The sequence below is a fragment of the Rhinatrema bivittatum genome, chromosome 3 (genome assembly GCF_901001135.1).
Source record: "Rhinatrema bivittatum chromosome 3, aRhiBiv1.1, whole genome shotgun sequence".
NCBI classification, from domain to species: domain Eukaryota; kingdom Metazoa; phylum Chordata; class Amphibia; order Gymnophiona; family Rhinatrematidae; genus Rhinatrema; species Rhinatrema bivittatum.
In genome coordinates, this window is record NC_042617.1 from 416,307,365 (window position 1) to 416,322,366 (window position 15,002).

At 42.1% G+C, this 15,002-nt stretch overlaps 1 protein-coding gene across 1 annotated transcript in view; it reads left to right on the plus strand.

Moving 5' to 3' along the window:
* GCM1 (glial cells missing transcription factor 1) overlaps positions 1-15,002 on the plus strand; it is a 100,637-nt gene that overhangs the window by 32,223 nt on the left and 53,412 nt on the right. The window contains exons 3-4 of the mRNA XM_029595717.1: positions 3,238-3,432; positions 13,259-13,511. Coding sequence (XP_029451577.1) covers positions 3,238-3,432; positions 13,259-13,511 — 448 coding nt within the window. The remainder of the gene's footprint in view (positions 1-3,237; positions 3,433-13,258; positions 13,512-15,002) is intronic.

The following is a 15,002-nucleotide window of genomic DNA, read 5'->3' on the forward strand; positions in this document are numbered from 1 at the left end:
ACCCAGAAGTTATTCAGGTGACACTGAATCGTCTTTATGTTAAGCCTGTAAGGTAAGACCTGCCGTGTGCACTTCTGCTCATTGTTTATCCTCACTGCAAATTTGTTTTAGCAAAATCATTTTTAACTGATGAACTAAGTAATGGCAAAAGTTAAGTGGACTTCCACTGAAATAATCCAGCTAGTCTGACGATGTTTGGAAAATGTAAGTACTCTTCAGGGTATTAGTACTGGATTTCCTAAATATGCATTTGGTCTCATTTGTTCACTTACAACCTGCCAAGGGATTGCTGATACACAAATCACGGAAGATGCTTTTCTTTCAATAAGCTATTTTGAAATGAGAAGCAACTTGCACTGAACAACAATATAGTAAAAAAAAAGAAAAAACAGTATCAAAATATTCCATTTCAGAAATATGGTGCATTTTTTCTCATTAAATAAACAAAAGCAAAAGTCTCAAAAAGAAGACATATCTAAATTATAATTTGATTTAATATTTGGCGGCAGTGTTTTCTGCGTGCTTTATATATATTTCCCCCATAGACACGAAATGGCAAAAATCCTGTAAATATGTCTGGCTCAAAGTTTGTTAATGGTGCTTGGCTTTGATCCTGTGTGGATTCCTATTTGCACTCCCTGTTTCTGTGTGGTGAACTTAATTGTGTTAAAAAAAGAAACCTGCTCTGGATAGACTGGACAAACAATGAAGTAAATCTATAGTTTGATTACCTATACCATCTCTGTTTTAATAGAAGTCAATTTTACCTGTTTGCTAAGAGCATATATTAAATGGGAAAAGGCTACCAGCAACATTAGCACAATTGTTTTTACAGGTCAGGTGATTAAACACAAGAAAACAAACACAAGTGATCAGAAGTGCTACATAAATAGTATTTTTTTTGTCTGGACTTATTTTATAAATATTTAATCTTTCAAAAATAACAGTGACTTAAATTCTGTATTTGGTTCTGATACTAGGCTTGTTAGCTGGCTAAGTAGCAAGTTAAGTCCTTGGATTTTAGCTTTAATCCTATTGCATTTAGGACATGAGCAAAATAATATGATTGCCGTGTTAGTCCACGTGGATATGCGGAATTAAGGGTTAACAAACTAGCTGTAGGAGATTCATTTTGATTGGACTAGCACAATTCATGGATGTATTGAAAAACAAACTGCACATTTATTGGACATATGGAAACAGGCACAAAAAGGGGGTGGATTAGCACAAAACTGAAGCTTGTACCCAATATAAAGGAACCGCCTACAACTAGTTTGTTGACTCTTTTCCTGAGCATTCAGAGTATGTAACCCTCATCTTCATGTTCAAAATTAGAGTCTCAGAATGTAGCAGAATATGTGGGAAAACAACCTAGGGCAGGTTCAGACTGTTCAGAATGATTTTGGTCAGTTGGCCAGCTTATATTTTTCATCCTCTTAGTATGCCTGGTTTGTCATCCTTTCGCCCATAGTAATAAAGGAGTGTGGTTGACATAGATATATAGAAATAATGGTCAACAAATTCTAGGAAGTATCTTTTTTTCAAATCTAAATTTAAGAAACTAATTTTGTCATGATATTTAAGAGAGAACCACTTTGTAAAGGAAGTTACTTGTACTTATTTTACTGCAGTTAAACTACTCCAACTGTTTGCGAAAATTACAATTAACCGAAATGTAACATTGGGTGCTAAATTTAACCCTGGTGTTAAATATGAGATTTGTAGTTTTATACTGAATGCTTTTATTTTCTATTGTTTTATCTATTTTTGTGGGTTATTCTATTATTTATTTATATCTCACATTGAGCACAATGTTTGATAAGGGGAGTAACAAGTATTTAAAAATAAAATAAATAAGTAAAATGTTTTGGCTTCAGAATTTCTATAGCACTGTTTCCCAACCAATTTACTCTTTCTGACTTCTGAAAAGCTAAAGTATATGAAATCGTGAAACTCACTACCAAAAATGTATTCTGTAATGTCACAACAGCATTTTTACTATACTTCCCTACATTACTGCATAGGGACTATTTATAAAACTTCTCATATCCTCATCTGATAGAACTACAATTGGCTATTTCCTTTAAGTGGTACATTTTCAGTAGTCTGCCTAGGTGCAAAGTACATGGGTAGTTTTGTAACCTTGGACCATGGAAAACAATTTTCAAAGAGGACTACACACAAATTTGATTAACTGGGTATCCATTGCATCTCCTTTTTGTGAGGGTAGGGGAATTATTGGGCAGATTTGACACATACTTTACTCCCCATCCCACTCATCCTAAAGAAAACCTTCTGTTTTAATGTGACTAAAAAGTGCCTATGTTCTGAATTCCAGGCATACTTTGTAGCTATTCCAAAGAAGGTGATCTTCAGACAAACCAATTTATCCAAGTGCATTATTCTCCCCATGTGCTATCAACAAAGGTCCTACTTCTTCTTCTTGATTTTCCTCATGAACCTTTATGCTGTGAAAAGCAATACTGTTCTCAGGGTACTTCACCAACACAAAGGCATTTTTCCAAAATCCAGCTGCTACTTATTTGTCTAAGCAGGTTCAATACTTCCCTGGATGTATCAAAATAAAATGGAGAGATCAGGAACTCAATGAGTATACACAGAAATAATGGACTTATTTTGATTATCTTTAGAATATCTGGTCTCCTTTTTGTCTGCATTATATTGTGACCCACTTAAAATATTTATGTCACCTACTTTTAAATCCTGGACCACAGTTTTAGAACCTTTGCTCTGTAAAATTTAAGGGTCCTTCAAGAGTCACATAATTGAAAATTCTCCCTCCTGAAATTTTATAACATTTTAGGATGCACATATATTTTAGAGCTACATTATTAAAAGTGATCAGCAGAGCATAACCAGTTGCTTGTCATTTACGAGCCCCCTACACTGTCTTTCTTTATTATTGCTCTATATGATCATCTAGTGATTTCATCAAGATTTCCTTCTGAGCGTAGCTGGACTTGCCAAACCTTTTGACTTGCTAAATAATTGTTGGAATGTAAAAAAACCCAACACATTTGTTGCATGAAGTTGATCTTTTGTTCTCATCTTGTGACATTCCCATACAGTATTTATGGTGTATCAGTATTCAGCTGTGTTTTTCATTGCTTCAGCTATATGCAAGTATAAGTTTGCAAAACAATTCACGGAACAAGTTTTTCTGGCAAAACAAGACTGATTTTTACCTTTAAATGACAGCTGCTGTATCTGTTTTAGGAAATAACTTCCTTGTCAAGTTGCTTAAGAGGGTCGGGTTCTAGTCGACATCAAATACAGAGCAGGAAGATCTTCTGCCTACACTGGAGGAACATGCTAAAGGCTGCAAATGACACACTTTTGGAGCATGAAGACTTTGATTCTCAAAGCGGGGTCATAACAAGTTGGGATATCAATGACATCAAGCTTCCTCAGGTATGTACCCTCAAGAAACCAGCCAGGGATTGGCATAATTAATTGAAGTTTATTTTATTCCATGTTCAATAATTCAGTTTTATTGAGCCGTAATGACATAATAGTTATAGGCAAAGTATGACATTTTGATCCACTGGGGTTGCTCAGTTGTCCCTTTATATCTGCCTTCTCTGTCATTGTTTGGCTTACTACCACCTCTGCAGATATATTCAGAGCAGTAGATTGTGTAGAAATTGTTTAACAAAGGGGTTGATTTTTCATAAAAACGTTAAGGACAAATGTTCAAAGGGCTACGCACGTAACATCCAGGGGTTTACGCACACAAGTGCCGGGCCCTGATAAAGAGGCGAGCCAGGGGGGGCATGGTCTGGGTGGGGCGGCTGGCTGGGACAGCGGCCATTAGCTAGCAGCTGGCCAGCACGCGTAATTTGCTTCTGCTCCGGAGGAGCAATAAGTAATAAAATAAAAAATGTAGGGAAAGGTAGGTTAGGTTTAGCGGGTGGGGAGTAGAGGGGAATAGAGAGGGTGTAGGTAGGGGGCTGCTTAATTGGAGTGGACTGGGAGGGAACTGGGGAAGGCCGTGCGTATTTTATGAAAATTTGTCCCTTCTGGGCGCGCCACCTGCACGTGCACACACGGATTTTAAAATCCAGCGCGCATGTGCGCGTGGCCATCCAATTTTATAACATGCGTGCGCCAGTGCAGCATGTTAGAAAATCGGTGTGTCCATGTGCATGCGCCGGGAACCGCGCACAAATGGATGCGTGCTTTGAAAATCTACCCCAAAGTATGTCAAGAGAGGAGGTTTAATATATCTGTTACACAGCTATCCCCTTCTCAGTTAGTATCAGAGCCATAGCTAGGCCATTGGAATCTATGGCTAAGTACAAAAGTGCGCCCTTGCCCCAAACACAATTTACAGCACAACGAGCTGAGAGACTGTTAAATGTAGGGGGCTTAGGGGGGGTCATATGACGGGATGAGCTGAAGAGGATGCTTCTTCTTGAGCTCCAGGTGCCCCGCTCCTAAAACTACCATCAACCTGCAGATTAAGAAAGCTACTTCAGCAAAATATCCAAGGGTTCAACAAAGCACATGTTGATTGTACCATACATGCAAAAATCCTCCCCGGGAATGCCCGTTAAAGGATCAAAAAAGGAGAAAGAAAAACCTGTGGCCCAGAGGCAAAAATGACAGCCCTACCAGTAGCAGAGGAACCCATGAGTATCAGCGATGCCGCAATGGCTGGGATCAAAGCAGTCGTTTTAGCCGCGCTGGAAGAAAAACTCACTGGTATCTCAACCCAACTACAAGAAGTTAAACAAGCTCTTATAAATTTGAATCCTCGACTTCATCAGGCTGAAGAAAGGATATCGGTATTAGAGCATGATACAACAGCACAAGCAGTCAAAATGGTGACAATGGAATGCTCCCTCGCAGAACACCTAGAAAAGTTGGACGACCTAGAAAATAGATCTAGGCGCTCTAACTTACGGTTTCTAGGTCTTCCAGAATCTATTGAGGATCGGAACCTCTGTTCTTTTCTGGAATCATGGCTCCCGGATAGCCTGAATATACCGGAATTGCACCAAACCATCACTATCGAGAGGGCACACAGGCTCGGACCCCGAAGGAAGTTGGAGACCAGACCACGTATAGTTATCGCAAAAGTCCTAAATTTTGCGTATAAACAGGCTATTATGCAAGCCTATCGCAAGAATCCGGACTTGAGCTACAACTCACAAAAAATCAAAATATTTCAGGACTGCTCCGTTCGAGTAACTGCCTTGCTATATATCTACGGCAACTAAATGCCGTTATCTATGAAGACTGTCTGAAACCACTTCATAATAAATGGTGTATTAGAGGACTCCCACCCATCTCTTTCTCTACCCTTAAGGATGTTTTTGGAGATATTTCAAAGATAACGACAAATATGGCCCTTAAGGAATCCCAATTAAAATTCCTATGGTTCTTCTGTTTACCCCCAGATAAAGCATACCTATCTAAATTGGCCATTTCTCCTATCTGCCTGAAATGTAAGACAGAAGTTGGAGACTACCTACATGTTTTTTGGTTATGCTCTAGCACACAAACCTTTTGGGCTCAGATAGCACAAAATTGTACTAATATTCTAAAAGTTCAGATACCAAGAGACCCATTACTCTGGCTGTTCAGCATTTTACATTCCCTTAGCCCACCCATTTCGTCAGTTGATGGCCTCTTTGTGAAAAAAGCGAGTTTGGTGGGGAAAAAGATTATACTGACGAACTGGGTGGGTTCCGATAAACCACAAGCTATACACTGGTTTAGACAAATGGTGAAACTTTTCACTTTTGAATACCTCTCTGCTAAGTTAGGCTCCAGGAAGAATTATACCAGAACCATAGCTATTTGGAGACGATTTATGGATTTTATATCACCTACTGTTCCAACTATCACTACTTAGAACCATGACCAATTCCTTCTATAAAAATCTGAGTATCACCTCTGAAGGGTTAATGGATTTCTATATAAAAGTATTATTTTATTGAAGTTCCCTGGAACCATTACAAGTACAGTTTTTCTCTCCTGAACATAAGGGGGGGGGGGGGGGTTAACGGCTTAACAGCTTGACAAATTAGCAACTCAATAAGTTAACAACTTAACTTAATCTATTAATAATACTACATACATTACTTCTTCGCATGTTATAGTGTGCTATTTCCAGATGTCATGTGTAGTAATGCACTTACATTGCAGATGTTTATGTTTACATGTATGATTAATCTTATTGGCCTTTTTTTTGCTAAATGACTGGACTCCTTGTCATGTTGTATATACATGTGAATTCTGAAATGGCACTGTTCATGTTATGGGAAAAAGTTGCTGTTAAGTTGCAAAATACCAATAAAGATTATTACAAAAAGAAAATGTAGGGGGCTTTCATTTTCATTTTGACCCTGCAGTATCCTGCTCCTTTGGGCTTCCAGCTCAATTGGATCCAGAATGGGGATTCTGGTGCCATGAACCTTCATTCAAAAAAAACAAAAAACTGAACTAGAAACCCCATGATTCCAGATTCTGCATGCCATGCAACACCAGAGAAAGAGAAACAAAAATGCATTTCCTCCTGTATTGTGCAAAATAAAAATATTGAGAGCTGCACATTCCCAAAGTTGACATATTCCATTCATTTAAACAGAATATAAAATGTTTTTTCTACCTTTCCTTTTTGGACATTTTATTTTTCTAATCACTTTTGTCCTCGTTTCTTTTTTCTGCTTTCTTTTTGTTGGTCTCCTAACTTCTTTACAGGGTCTCCTTTTCATTTTCTGTTTCATCTCTCTTCTCCTGTCTTCTTCAGTTCCTCCCTTACATCTCTGGCTAATATTGATTTTTCTCTTCTCCTTTTTCTTCATTCTCTTTATATGCCTCTCTATCCACTCTTCTAGATTTCATCTTTCCTTCTCTCCCTCCAGTTCTCTGTGCCAGTCCTACACATCACCTGCTTCCCCCTCTATTGCCCCCTCTCAGTCCTCCCTCGCCCCCTCATTGAGTTGTTCCTTATACCATCCCCTTCTACCTGGCCTCCTTGACTTTCCTCTCAACAGTTGCATCCTTTCTTTTTCTCTTGAAACCCCCCTCACCCCCAAATCCTCCTCTCCTTTTCCCCCTCCCTTCTCTTCCAACCAGTCATACCTTCCATTCTCCGAGGGTCAGTATATGGGTATTAGGCACCCTATGGGTCTTTTACAGCCTTGAAGCCCCCTCTTGCAGGGTGGGGGTGGGAAGGAGGCCGATGCAGCTTGGCGGGCTGCGCTTCTCCTAACTTCCGAGGGTGGGAGGTGGATGCTGCTTCTTGTGGCTCCGCGGGCCGCACGCTCATTCTAAATGCCGAGGTGGGTGGGATGCTGATGCTGCTTCATGTGAATCCGCAGACTGTACGCCTTCTGACTGGCGTGGGAGACTGATGTTTCTTTTTTTTTTTTTTTTTAGCCTGCGGGCCACATTCTCCCTAAATGCTGGGGGAGGAGGAGGTGAAGGAGACTGACACTGCTCCATTCACTGCACTCCTTCTGACTTCTGGAGGTGGGAGACCCGACACGTCTCTTGCAGATCTTCAGACCCCTCTGTTTCTGACTGTGGACAGAGGGGAAGGGCAGCAGCAGCGTTAGTGATCTATTTGCCCCAGTTTGTGGGGCTGCCTGCCACCCTTTCCCTCCAAGGATGGCCCTGAGTGTAGGAAGGTCACCAGGAGTAGGCCCAGGAGCTCCTCTTCTCCCCTCTGGCAGCTGAGTTTTTGAGGAAACAAAGCTGTATCAGTGGAGGGGAAGCAGATGGTCTATCACATTTCGAGAATGATGGCGCCCCCTGGTGGATGGTGCCTATGACCGAGGCCATATCAGCCATAGGCTAGCTACAGCTCTAGTTAACATAAGAAATTTCTTCAATAGTTACATGTACATGTTGTGAATAGAGCTAAAGGGTTAGACCATCATAATAGCACTCCTGGTTATAATTCTTTCAATAGCCTTATACTTAATCATATAGTTTTAGTATATAGTCCACTCATATTATTTTTTGATGTACATAAAACCACTTATCAGTGTTCAAGCACTTTTGGCATCAATAAAGAATTTAGACACTGAACTTGAAGCCAATGCAAATTTGTGAAAACTTTATATAATTCATTTTGAAGACTTCAACAATGTTTATCCAACACCCCCTGATGCAGATCGAGTTTTTGAAACATGGACCCATGTCGGGGTACTACATAGGAAGATCTGCTGAAGACACTGATAAGTTTTTTTATGTGCATCAAAAAATAATATGAGTGGACTATATACTGAGACTATATGATTAAATATAAGGCAATTGAAAGTATTAATACCAGGAGTGCCAATTATGATGGTCTAACACTTTGCTCTATTCACATCATGGACATGTAACTATTGAAGAAATATATTATGCTAACTGAGAAGGGGATAGCTGATTTTTACTTAAGCCAGAATTTTAAAAAATTATTCACAGTATGAGATTTTAGAAATACTTCGGTTTCTGACTGTCCCATATTAAATCTTTAAGTGGCACCAAACATGTATTGTTACACTCCCCATCTCTTGCCAAATGTGACCTGCATCAGGCATGTGATGTTGTATTTTGTCAATGGAATATGTCTAAATTTTTTACAAAAGTATATGAAATCCTGTGCAGGTGGTTTTATTTCATAAAGTAAAATTATAGCATGAGAATTATTTATTTTTTAACTAATGTCTTTCTCAGTGGATTGAGCATTGGATTACTGGTCAGAGCTCTGAGTTGCCCTGCTTGATGCTTATTTATGCAGCTGTTTATTATGTAGTTATTTTATTAATTATGCTAGCATATTTATTGTTTAGTCAACCGCAGCCTGAACTATTGTCAAATGAATTTAATTTGAATAGGATGCCTATTTGGACCAGTCCAAATGCTCAGGGCTAGTTGGAATGTACCATCTCCTGGGGACAAGGTGATGCAATGAGTGCTCCTATAGGCAACAAGGAAATGCCTAATAAGGAAGTTACATGTTACTTCCAGATCTCTGTTTGAGGAAATCAAACAGAGACAAGGGACAGCAGGTGATGACCACAGCCAAGCTATTACCAATTATCCTGACTTTTGGTATTGCCAGCTGGAAGGGGACTAAGCCTGTCAGTCTTGCTTTTACACCTAAGGCAGTTTATTATTCAACAATTTTCATTAAAAAAATTGTAATATATTTACCAAGATTTATTTTGACAAGTTTCTTATCAAATTTCTCAGGAATGTCTTTGCTTCAGCTTGGGGGGGGGGGGGGGTTAATCTTCCTAACTATCCAGTTTGAAAGGGAACCGAGAACTGGAAACTGATCCAACCCAAAGATGTAACTCTTTTAAAGAAAATTACAGCAATGAAGTAGGCAAATTACAGAGGAATCGTGAAAATGCAAAAAATGCAGGGAATATGGACAACAGTAGACTTGCAATTTAACTGGGCCCACACTTTCCCAGGGAGCCTTGCAGTGACAAACATCCCAAGAGCTTGAAGCATACAGGGGCTCTGCCCAGGGACAGTGCTGCAACTAGAGCAGGTTTTCTTGCTATGCTTGCTAAATGTAGAGTGAATCCTGTAGGTATAAGTCCAACAACCTGTTGAAGGCATGACTTAAGAAGTGAGGTAGTAGATATTATGGTTAATGGTATTTGGGTGGATCCTTGGACACTGTGGCAGCTGACCATGCCCACGGGGGCAGTCCCGTGAGGGGCCACGGTGTCAGGCTAGAATCTGGCCACACAAACACAGATTTGAATCTTTTATTAAACAGTTTGAATGACCACCAGAGGTAGCAGTAGTGAGTAGTAGTGTAGAGCCCGGCTGGGCACGTCTCACACAGAACGCTGGAACAGCGGATCCTCTGCAAGGGAGTGCTGTAGTGGAAAGAGACTGAGAGTTATGAGCACACAATAAGAATAACATTCAGAGTCCCAATGTGGAAATAGGAGAAGCTCCGAGGCAGAGAGAGCAGGCCCTCAAGGAGCGAGTACCTTATCCCTTAGAGCAGAGAGACTCGGTAGCATTGTACTCACTTAAGAGTAACAGAGATTCCACTAGACGAGAGGTCTGGCACCGGAGCAGAGAGCAGGCCCTCGAGGAGCGAGTACCTGGTTCCAGTGAAGCAGTACTGTGGAAAGAGATGGTTTCTGTACTCACTGATGGTGACTGTAAGTTAGTTCTTCCAAGTAGAAGGGTAGAGGTTGCAGGCAGCGACACAGAGAACATGGGCCCTCGAGGAGCGAGTACCAGTTTCCTGATAGCACCTGAAAGAAGCAAAGAGGCCCCCGAGGAGCGAGTACCCCGTTAGAGACCCCGAAGGGTAGTAAGAGTTCCAGATAGCGCTGGACTGGCAGAGTAGCTTAGGAATGGAGAGCGAATCCCATCCGTAAGAATCCTGTTGCTAACTCAATGAGCTAGCAAATACTAAGGCCAATACAGTACAGTGCGCGCCGACAGCGCGCACTGTTAGCCTGATATTGGACGCGCGTTTTCCCTTACCCCTTATTCAGTAAGGGGAGGAAAACGGGCGTCCAATCTGCGGCACCTAATAGCTCCCTCAACATGCAAATGCATGTTGATGGCCCTATTAGGTATGCGCGCGGGATACAGAAAGTAAAATGTGCAGCCAAGCCGCAAATTTTACTTTCAGAAATTAGCGCCGACCCAAAGGTCAGCGCTAATTTCTTCCGGCACCGGGAAAGTGCACAGGAAAGCAGTAAAAACTGCTTTTCTGTCGGGCCAAAAGTCGGACGCTCAATTTTGCCGGCGTCCGGTTTCCGAGCCTGTGGCTGTCAGCGGGCTCGAGAACCGACGCCGGCAAAATTGAGCGTCGGCTGTCAAACCTGCTGACAGCCGCCGCTCCTGTCAAAAAGGAGGCGCTAGGGACGCACTAGTGTCCCTAGCGCCTCCTTTTACCCGGATCTACCGCCGGACCTAATTTAAATAGTGAATCGCGCGCGCCGGGAGAGCGGGCGTTCGCCCACTCTCCCGCAGACTTTACTGTATCGGCCCGACTGTAAGCAGATTTACCCAGAAGTCATGATGTCAGAACAGGGGGACGCCCCTGAGGTTCGCGCCAACGTAGAGTTAAAGATGAGGGCGGCACGCGCGCCCTAGAGGTACCTTGGAGGAGAATGGCGGGAGGCAGCACCAAAGTCACTCCGGGGATGCCGGAGAGAACGGCAAGCAGACGCCGCCACGGCCATCAATCCAAGGTGAGCGGGAGGAGCCGAAAATAGAGAGAGGTAGGCTGGGAGAAGCCGTTGAAGACCAACGGACGCAACAGTGGATGAGAAGAAAGAACAGTAAAAATACAAAAATTTCTAAATTGTTACTTTCCTAACACAGTCCAGCTAGAAGTATGCACTAAGTTTGAGAACCTGATGGAACCCAGACTGAAAGCATCCTTTTGCTGTTCAGTTTGAATTAATCATTTGGTGATAATGAAGTGTGAGATCTGGCTGGATTTAAACAGCATGTGCTTCTCTGGCAGTACTTTTTATGCCCATGTGAGAACCGAAAGCTAGTGAAGATCAGTCAAAGGCATCATGGAAAGCAATTTTCTGGCATATTTAATATTTGGAACTATATTATTATGTCCCTTTATCATGGATCATTTCTAAGGACCTTGTTACCTCATTCTGGCTTGCTAAGTAGAGTTAGGAGTCTTACAATCTACAAGACAATCAAAGATTTAAAAGAAAGCTGTCTGTGCCCTGCATCTCACTGTAGAAGTATACTAAGAAGTAGGGATATGAATCGTTTTTTGACGATTTAAAATATCGTCTGATATTTTTTAAATCGTCATTAATCGTTAAAGAGTGCAATACAATAGAAATTCCACCGATTTATCGTGAAAAAATCGTTAATCGGGTTAGTGCACACTAACGGGAGTTAGGACACAACCTAAAAACCCACCCCGACCCTTTAAAACTGCTCCCTAGCCTCCACCACCCTCCCGACCCCCCAAAAAATGTTTTAAAATTACCTGGTGGTCCAGCGGGGGTCCCGGGAGCATTCTCTCATGCTCGGGCTGTCGGCTGATAAACAAAAAACCCACCCCGACCCTTTAAAACGGCTCCCTTAGCCTCCAACACCCTCCCGACCCCCCCCCCCCCCAAAAAAAAACGTTTTAAAATTACCTGGTGGTCCAGTGGGCCCTAGGAGCGATCTCCCGCTCTCGGGCCGTCGGCTGCCACTAATAAAAATGGCGCCGATGGCCCTTTGCCCTTACCATGTGACAGGGTAACTGTGCCATTGGCCGGCCCCTGTCACATGGTAGGAGCACTGGACGGCCGGCGCCATTTTTAAAGATGGCGCTGGCCATCCACTGGATGGCCCGTGTCATTTTTAAAGATGGCGCCGGTCGTCCACTGGGGTCGGGAGGGTGGTGGAGGCTAAGGGAGCGGTTTTAAAGGGTCGGGGTGGGTTTTTTGTTTATCAGATCGGGCGCAGCCGAAAAAAAAAAAAAAAACGATTGGGCCGGACGAAAAAAAATGCACAATTGAATCAGAACCGGAACCGAACCGATTCCGGTTCCGATTCACATCTCTACTAAGAAGAAACAATATTCACTGTGTGTTAGCTAAAATGTTAGGTCAATAGTTAATAATGCTGTAATTGTTTTCTTGCAGTTCCCTTGTACTTTGCCTCTCTCCTTTGGAAATAACCATGTTATCAAGCAACTCATAAATGATCTCCAAGCCAGTGGACCCAACTGGTTCTAATGTCACCTATGACAGCACACATATACATCAGATAGTACTATATATTTATTTATTTATTTATTTAAAATTTTTATATACCGGCATTCATGATACAATCACATCATGCCGGTTTACATAGAACAGGGGTGTACAAAGAACAAATGAGTAACCTATTAGTGATATATATGATCACATTTGTGTTTATCTTCTAAATATGGTTGCTTCTGGGGAACTTGGGAGATTTGCTGAGGAGCAGTTAAAGGAAATGTAAAACAAATGCTAAACAGAGGTATTTTATTGATAAAGAGTGATTATCAACACATGCAATGCTTGTTCTTGAAACAATAAAAAGGTATGGTTTTCTTATAAGAACCTGTACGTCTGAACAAACTATTGTGTTTTTGTATGACTAGGGCTCTAAATTTGACTACCTCAAGTTGTGTCTTCTGGAATCATACTGAACTAGAAATCACTTCCTAATTTGCTGTGCTATGGCATGGGGCTGCACATCATGGGCTGTTACTGCTTGTATTTTTTCTTACATTTGCCGTTTCATTTTCTGTTAGGACCCAAACCAGACAGAACGGTTTGAGGAGTGGCCCGATTCTCATGTGAAGCACATTTACCGCTCTGATGACAGGAATGCACAGAGACACCTGAGCGGGTGGGCAATGCGCAACACCAACAACCACAACTCGCGCATCCTGAAGAAGTCCTGCCTCGGGGTACTGGTCTGCAGCAATGACTGCTCTACACCTAAAGGGAGAAAAATGTATCTCCGACCTGCTATATGTGACAAAGCCCGGCAAAAGCAGCAACGTGAGTACCGTAACGTAGTTTTAACAACACAGGATCTGATTCGGAAAATACATATCAGAAAAAGCCAAATCAGCCTTTCAAAGGGGCCACTTCTGCTTTGATGGGAAAATATGGATATACAGTATAAGCAGAGTTCAAGTTGGATCACTGGTTAGTAAATCATTGTTCTCAATGTCAAGTATATGAGGAGATTTAAAGTGTTTGGAATTCCTTTTGATAATTTGCATACAGAATTAATATCTCTGTCACAGTAAATATGTTGCATATGTTATAACCTGCCCCACTGAATTATTACATGCGGAGAAGTGCCCTCAGAAAGAGGACGTGGACTCCGCTGGTATCCAGGACTGGTACAAGAGTATTTGGCATCCTAGGCACACCTTTGGTCATGTAACCCCTCCCCCAACTTACCTCTGGCACAGCGCTCCCTCCTGGCGGTGAAATTGGCCTTAAAACAATGCTCCCTTCATTGGCAGCACTTAGCGCTGACACAGCGCCCCTCTGCACCTTGTGCTGGCAGGATTTTGCTGCCCCCAAACCATTGGCACTCTAGGCAGCCGCCTAGTTTGCCTATTGGAAGCACCAGCCCTGCTGGTATCTCATTACCAGGAAAAGGATCATTGCAGGACAGTGGAAAAGATAAGTCATCTCAATGCGAATAGGACACAGATAAGGGACGGAGATGAAAATAACTGATGTGTGCCAACAGATGGAACATAGACTTAACCTTTCGCCCTCAAGCACATGTTGCAGCTTCTTTGGAGGGGACATTGTTGGAAATTTGAGATGCAGGGTAAAATGTATGACTTTTACTTTGATCTGAAATGAGGGTACACTCACTTTGAATGTAACATTCTGCATACAGCGTAGAGTTACAGAACCCAGTCAGAGAGAACTAGGCACTGCAGATGTCTTTAAGTTAATCTACAAAGAGCAGTAAATATAAAAAGTTTGTTAAAGTTTTTTTTGGTGCTAAGATGCATGGTAAACATTTATAAAATGAATAAGGTTAAACCCTGTATTTCGGGGGGAGGGGGGGGTTGTTGGTTCCCCTAGGGCCATAAAAGTATTTGTTAGTTGGGGCTGCTCTTGCCAGAGAGTGAGCTCTTTCTGTGGCCCAGGTGATGGAGAGTCCCTTCTGTGGTGTGGGTATCTTTCTGGTAAGGTGTTCTCTTCAAGGACAGACAGGCTGGGCTCAGACTGGGTGTTCATATCATATTTACTGATTATTTTCAAAAGGTCAATCACTATCCCATGAACATTCAACAAAGGAAACTGTACAGTCGAACTGTTTACACAGTATCTCTGCTGGGATGCTGGTGTCCTTCTCTTCAGCTCCTGGGCGGGAACTTGCCACTGCCTACTCATCTGTGCAACAGCCCAGAAGAGGGAGAAACCTAGTAGGGGACCCCACGCCATGATAAGATCCTACCTGAGTCCAAAGTTCAGTCTGAAGCCCACAGCCTGTGACCTGGTCCCTTTGGGGGTGAA